The sequence below is a fragment of the Geotrypetes seraphini genome, chromosome 10 (genome assembly GCF_902459505.1).
Source record: "Geotrypetes seraphini chromosome 10, aGeoSer1.1, whole genome shotgun sequence".
Taxonomy (NCBI): Eukaryota; Metazoa; Chordata; class Amphibia; order Gymnophiona; family Dermophiidae; genus Geotrypetes; species Geotrypetes seraphini.
The window spans coordinates 37,364,902-37,372,289 of record NC_047093.1 but is presented as its reverse complement, the minus strand read 5'-3'; the positions used below and the strand labels follow the sequence as shown (position 1 = coordinate 37,372,289).

The following is a 7,388-nucleotide window of genomic DNA, read 5'->3' as shown; positions in this document are numbered from 1 at the left end:
CTTACCGTAACAGTTGTTATCCAGGGACAGCAGGCAGCTATTCTCACGTCCCACCCACCTCCCCTGGGTTGGCTTCTCTGCTAGCTACCTGAACTGAGGAGACATGCCCGGAGCATCGGGCGGGAAGGCACTGGAGCATGCACGGTGCGGGCATCTCGAAACTTCTGAGTTTCTTCAAGCAAAATATGCTTGTGAGACGTCCGTATCGGGGCTCTGTCGGATGACATCACCCACTAGTGAGAATAGCTGCCTGCTGTCCCTGGATAACAACTGTTACGGTAAGTAACATTGCTATCTGGATTAGGCAAGCAGCAGCATTTCTTAGATTTGTTTGTAGAGAACATATCCATTAGCCAGATTGCTTTAGAGAGCTCCACTTTTAATTTCTGGAAGAAACATAGGGCTAGATTCACTAACCCTCCGATCCGTGGGATAAGAACTGCAGGTCCCACAAGCCAACGTCGGGTGGCAAAGGCACTCGCACATGCATAGTACGAGCAGTCTTGAGACTTCTAAAAACGTTAAAGTGACAGTATACTTTTGCACTGTCTGGAGCAGGGCTCTGTGGATGTCATCCTTCTTTGAGAATATGCTGCCTACTTTTCCTGGGATAAAAAGTGTTTTGGACTTATTTATTCCACTTTTATTAAGGTTGCTTTTAATTGATTAACTAGTGGGTCTCAAACCTGTCCTGGGGGACCCCCATCCAGTTGGGTTTTCAAGATATCCCTAATGAATATGCATGTTTATATGCTTTTCTAACTGTTTCTCAATTCAGTCCTGGAGTACCTCCTTGCCAGTCAGGTTTTCAGGATATCCACAATGAATATGCATAAACTTGATTTGGCTATACTGCCTCTCTTATATGCAAATTGCTTTCATGCATTTTCATTGTGGATATCCTGAAAACCTGACTGGCAAGGAGGTACTCCAGGACTGAATTGAGAAATACTATTTTAACATATGGAAATGGATATCATCTCTATTAACCTGCTGGACCAAATTTGAGATCCAACTCTCAATACTAACACAAATCCCCCTGTACCTCAAAGACCATGGGAACAGTCTATTATCTTTCAAACTAGGATGATGTGAGCTAGTAATCACAAGCAAAAAACAAAAGGAATTGACCCCAAAATATCCACAATACATGCTATCTCAGAAGTTCTTACAGTTTAACTTGTCTAAGAAGGTGGGTTGGTGTGTATATCTAATTTTGATGATTGTATTTATTACTACTGCTTAATTTTTTCTATGATGTTAACTATTGTTATGAAACCATTTTGAAACATTCTTTGTAAATCAAGTCTGGTTTTAATTACAGAAGAGAAGGCACAAACCAGTACCACATCTTAATTCATTCTCCAGAAACATGGAGAAGTATTTATATTTTTTAAAATGACATTCAAAACAATATACCATTCTGGACTATCCTTATTTATTTGCAAAATCCACAGGTTCCATATTAAAAGATTTTTTTTTTTAAATGCTCACCATTTCAGACAGCCAATTCCACATCATGATACTGGGTTACCCCTTTATCAACTGAGGTATACTACTACCTTGCCCCTAGTTGATGAACATGCCATATTGGATTCTGAATAAATAAAGATACAAACCCCAAGTTATCTACAAGTATCTTGGGCAAAGGTATTATGTTTAGAAAAGTACATACAATCAAACAAAAATGTAAACAGCCAATGCATCCATATGAGCCAACTTTCAAAATAACTGGGGTAGCTGAACATGTTACCCTTCCCTGAATACAGTGAAGGAGTTTGCCCAGTACTAGGGGTGGTCAAACTCCACTACAACCGGTACCTATGAATGCTGCATAGAAGTAACCAAATAATAAAAAATAAAATTAAAATAATGAAGTGCTCTTCTGGGTGTCTGGGTGTGTGTGTATATATATATATATATATATGAACAAGCTTGGTAGATGGATCAATTAACTCCCCCAAATAGAATTCAATAAAGGAAAAATAAACTAATGAAATATATTACACAAACTGTACAGATTTTTATATCAACATTACATTTCTGGTGGAGTTTATCAAAATCCACCAAGTTTGAGGCACATATACAGACAAACAAATACAAAGCTTCAAAATTATTAACAATGTACAAGTGATCCAGTCACAGAAAAACCCATGACAATGTGAAAACTAAAATTTTCTATATTTACATATTAACTAACACTGTTTAACACAAATAAGAGTTTTGGTAACCAAAAATAAACAATGTTTAGTGGTTTTTAGGATACAGCTTTTAAATAAGCAAGCCAGTTCTACTAACTTTCCATGACAGGATTTTCTACAATATACAACTTTCTCTGGAAGAAATAAATGAAGGATGCCTTCCTTTGATAATAAGATGCTATATGGGTCTAGGTGACATTTAAAAAAGAATTTTTTGCTTTTTAGGGTAGTGATTGTTCTGTATTCCACAGCCAAAGAAGCCCCCTGCATTTAATGGGACTCTGTATCCAAAGTACTATTATAGTTAAGAAAAAAAAAAGCCCAAAAACTTTATGGACAAGAGTGAAGCAAATATTGGTGAGGAGTATTTTCCATGGTGACAGGCAGGCTGCTGATATATTCTGAAGTGCAGTCCCAGGTTCAGCTCAAGTAAATAGAAGTGAAATAGAAGCATTTGCCCTGCTCCATCTATGAAAAAGCCAATTTCAAACACGGCTCTCATTTTCAGACGCTGAGAGGAAGCATGCCTGGGGGAGATGGTGGCCTTGAGGATCCTATTCTTGGAGGTGGTCCTTGATCAAAACCATTTACTGCTCTGTTGTGTGACAAAAATAAAATATTCTGTTTAATACCCATTAGCAAAATAAACACAGTTTATCTTAGATAATTCTCAAAGCAAAATGTGGCAGAAATACAAAAACCCCTTAATAAATCAGGATCAATTTTGTTTAGGTCCCTCTTAGCAGTTATTTCTCTCTTTTGACCCCCCAAATCATGCAGCAAGCAGCTACCTACTTTTATAGAGAAGCATATTAACAGTAAATCTCTAGAAATGCAAAACTGAATCATTCAAGGTTCATCTCTTCTATTTAAAGAAGCAATATTATTTAAGACTCTACTTATGTATGGAAAGAGGACTCATTCAAACATACTTGGATGCATAGCAGGAATTTACTTAATGGAAAAACCTAAACTAACTACAGTAATCAGATTGGCTGAGTCAGACTTCTCCAGGTAATAAAGTCAATTTACTGACAAATGGCCCAAAAGGCCACACAATGTTTGAATCAGGCTCTACAGAACTAATTCAAGCTCATCGCCCACAAAAAAAAAGAGGTGAATTCTAAACCTAACACAGCTACATTTTCTTTTCAGTTAATACACCCCCTCTTTTACGAACACATAGCGTGGGTTTTAGCACCGGCAGCAACTGCTCCAATGCTCATAGGAATTCTATGAGCGTCTGAGCAGTTACCACCGCTGCCAGCACTATAACCCGCACTATGCGTTTATAAAAAAGGGATGCTGTCAAAAGAATGTCAAAATCAGAACTGGGACATCCTGTTCACAACATTTTAAAAAACCCTTCCATCTCAGAAATTTCCAATCAGGAAATCCTTAAGTTGGAGACTTCAAACCATCACTTTGCAAACTGAAACATCTACAGTAAATTATAAATGGGACGAAACAAAGAAGAGAGACATTTCTGGCAGCAATTTTATGAAAATGACCACACAGACATCCTTGCAGAAATGAGAAGTGGCACTGTAAATCAAAGGAGATTGGTTCAAATCCTATTCATTCAATTTTCTATACCGTTCTCCCACAGGAGCTCAGAATGGTTTACATGAATTTATTCAGGTATTATTTTTTGGACATGTGATCCCTCCAGAAACAGGAAAATGCATGCAGTAAACAGTACCTCAATGTATATCACTTTAAAAGCCTTCACTTACAAGTGATTTATATTTTTAGGTACAGTAAATAATTTTCTGTTCCTGAAAGGAGCCTCAAGTAAAAACATTAAGAGGTACAGTGGTATTTGAACCTGTGTCCCTTGAGTTTACAGTCCACTGCACTTACTGAGCTACTCCTCTGACCTGCTGCTACTGTGTTTCAGAATGGCCATAATACCTACAGGAGTGGTTCCCAACCCTATCCTGGAGGACCACCAGGCCAATCGGGTTTTCAGGCTAGCCCTAATGAATATGCATGAGAGAGATTTGCATATAATGGAAATGAAAGGCATGCAAATCTGCTCCATGCATATTCATTAGGGCTAGCCTGAAAACCCGATTGGCCTGGTGGTCCTCCAGGACAGAGTTGGGAACTACTGCCCTACAGGTTTTCCTTTCCAGTTTTCACTTTTGAGGAGAGGGAGGGGGGACAACAACCATTGAGGTGATTAAGGAGTAGTCATGCCTTAATCCCTCCAGTGGTCAGCTGCTCACTTAGAGCATTTTTTTGTAACATGGATTTGACAAACAGGTCTAGATTAAAACATCCTTTTTAGGCATGGATGTTTTCCATTCAAAAATTGCTGTTAGACAACCTACTTTTGGGTACTCCTTAGTCCCACCGAAAACATGCCCCCTTGCTTATCTGCATGAACATGTGAAACATCCAAATTCTAACTTTCCAAAAATCGGGATTTAGATGTTATGGACTTTTTTTTTAAAAAGGTTTTTTGAGGCATCCATCTGCTTAGAAAATGAGCACCATCGTCATTTACCAGGACTAATAATTTTTAATTTGGAGTAAAACTGAAAACAACGGAGAAGTTAAGATTTGTCATGATGATCAGCAAAGAGAATGGGAATTAAACTATACCCACTTAAAATTATTGAAAATAGAAGAATGAAACAAAAATATACATATAGAATATTTAGTATGGCTTGTAAATTTGATGTAATATATGCTAAACATTTTATTAAAATGAATGCAGAACAGATTGAAGTGATTTTAGCATTTATTGCAGAGAAATAGACTGTTCATTATCTCCCCCTCAAAAAAAAAATTCAAATCATGGACTGTACTGTTTTTGTTTGGGATTTTTTTTTTTTTTTAAATATACAGTAAAACCTTGGATTGCAAGTAACTTGGTATGCAAGTGTTTTATAAGACAAGCAAAATATTTTATTAAATTTTAACTTGTTATACAAGCAATGTCTTGCAATACAAGTACGTACAGTATACACACATCACAACTGAGCCGATGGTGATTCTCTCTCTGACGCTGCAGGAGTGTAGTGACTGTTCTAAACAAATAAGATCTTGCAATATGAGTACATACAGTATTTTATATTAAAGTTTTTGGGTTGTGGAACGAATCGTCTGAGTTTCCATTATTTCCTATGGGGAAATTCGCTTTGATATACGAGTGCTTTGGATTACAAGCATGCTTCTGGAACAAATTATGCTTGCAAACCAAGGTTTTACTGTATAGGCATTTGAGCCAGTACAAAGCTATACAGTTATGACTTAATAATAATAATAACTTTATTCTTCTATGCCGCCCAATCGAATGACTTCTAGGCGGTTCACATCGAAAAAGGCTGGACAATCAGCGAATTACAGAATGCAAGAAGTGACGGTACAACTTATTACATAAGAAATAGATAAAAGGAAAATATGAATCTTAAGTATGTAGTATAGATCTCATGTATTCAACCCAAGGAATAAAGTTAATCTGTGAATTTTAGGATAGAGCTCGACAATAAGGCGAATTGCAGGATGAAGCGAATTACAGAATAAATCAAGTTACAGAATAAGTCGGATTACAGAATAAAGTGAATTACTGGATAAGTGAATTACAGGATAAAACTGGACAGTTTGCAAGTAGTGAGGGTACAACTTATTTACAAGAAGTAGTTGAAAGGAAAAATGATTCTTAAGTATGTAATTTAGGTCTCATGCGTGCAACTCAAGGAATAATGCTGGACAGTCTGCAAGATGCAACAATACAGAAAGTGAGGTGATGGAAGTGATGATGGTGTGTCTTCAAAATACAAGCGAGAGGGATGGAACAGCGCACATCAACCAAGGATATATTCACACAATCAAATTTCAATGATGAAAGATTCTTCCACGCCGGATGGTGTGAATAACATGAAGAAAGACCTGGCGAAGCTTGAAGAATGGTCTGAAATTTGGAAGCTAAAATTTAATGCTAAGAAATGCAAGGTCATGCATTTAGGCTGCAAAAACCCGAGGGAATGGTACAGTTTAGGGGGTGAAGAACTTATGTGCACGACAGAAGAGCGGGACTTGGGCATGATTGTATGTGATGATCGGTGGCCAAACAGGTTGAAAAGTTGATGGCAAAAACTAGAAAGATGCTAGGTTGCATAGGGAGAGGTATGGCCAGTAGGAAAAGGAGATATTGATGCCCCTGTATAAGACTTTGGGAAGACCTCATTTAGAATATTGTGTACAATTCTGGAGGCTGTACCTTCAAAAAGATATAAAAAGGATGGAGTCGGTCCAGAGAAAGGCTACTAAAATGATATGTGGTCTTCATCATAAGGAATACAGGGACAAACTTAAAGATCTCAATCTGTATACTTTGTAGGAAAGGCGGGAGAGGGGAGATATGATAGAGACGTTTAAATACCTATGTAATGTAAATGTGCATGAGTCGAGTCTCTTTCATTTGAGTTTCTAATCACCAATATTTGAAAACTAGACAAGAGTCATTTGATAGCAATGACAATTTGATACCTTGCAAGACTATTCACATGCATCATCACACAATACTCATTTATTTGATACTAAATTTATGTATTAACACACCCCTCAAATGTGTCAGTAATTCAACTTAGAAGTTACTGTAACTACTCATAGTTTTACTATTACTATTAATTATTTCTATAGCGCTACCAGACGTATACAGCGCTGTACAGTAACACTTTCAATCTATTATAATAAATCCCCCAAACAAACAAAAAGTATTAAATCAAGCAATCAGCCCTTTCAAAATGCACTTCATGTACCATGATTAAAGCTTGTGAATAAGCCAATTCAGTAATGAAAAATGAACTCTGCTAGCATACTGTGAAATTCAACTGCTAGTTTCTGTAAAAGTGTGTATTTCAAAAATATGGCATTGAATTGCTAGCAATTTTCAGTTATTTGAAAGTGTGTTAAGGAAAAAGTTGATTTTATCTAATAATTTTCTTTCCTCTAGCCCTATTAGACCAGTTCAGAAATATGAATTTTGCTCCTCTACCAGCAGATGAAAACAAAACTAGAGTGCTGACATCATCTAATATAGTGTCTTTTATAACCTAGTGATTAGAGCACCTGCCTCAGCACTCTGTGGTTATGAGTTCAATTCCCACTACAGCTCCCTGTGACTCTGGGCAAGTCATTTAATACTTCATTGCCCCATCTAAACTGCTTTGATTG

At 37.0% G+C, this 7,388-nt stretch overlaps 1 protein-coding gene across 3 annotated transcripts in view; it reads right to left on the bottom strand.

Moving 5' to 3' along the window:
- Nucleotides 1–1,416: 1,416 nt before the first annotated feature.
- NDEL1 (nudE neurodevelopment protein 1 like 1) overlaps nt 1,417–7,388 on the bottom strand; it is a 102,444-nt gene continuing 96,472 nt past the window's right edge. For all 3 annotated transcript variants that reach the window (XM_033961243.1, XM_033961238.1, XM_033961241.1), the window contains one exon: nt 1,417–2,796. In XM_033961243.1, the coding sequence (XP_033817134.1) occupies nt 2,789–2,796 (8 nt within the window). In that variant the 3' untranslated portion in view covers nt 1,417–2,788. The remainder of the gene's footprint in view (nt 2,797–7,388) is intronic.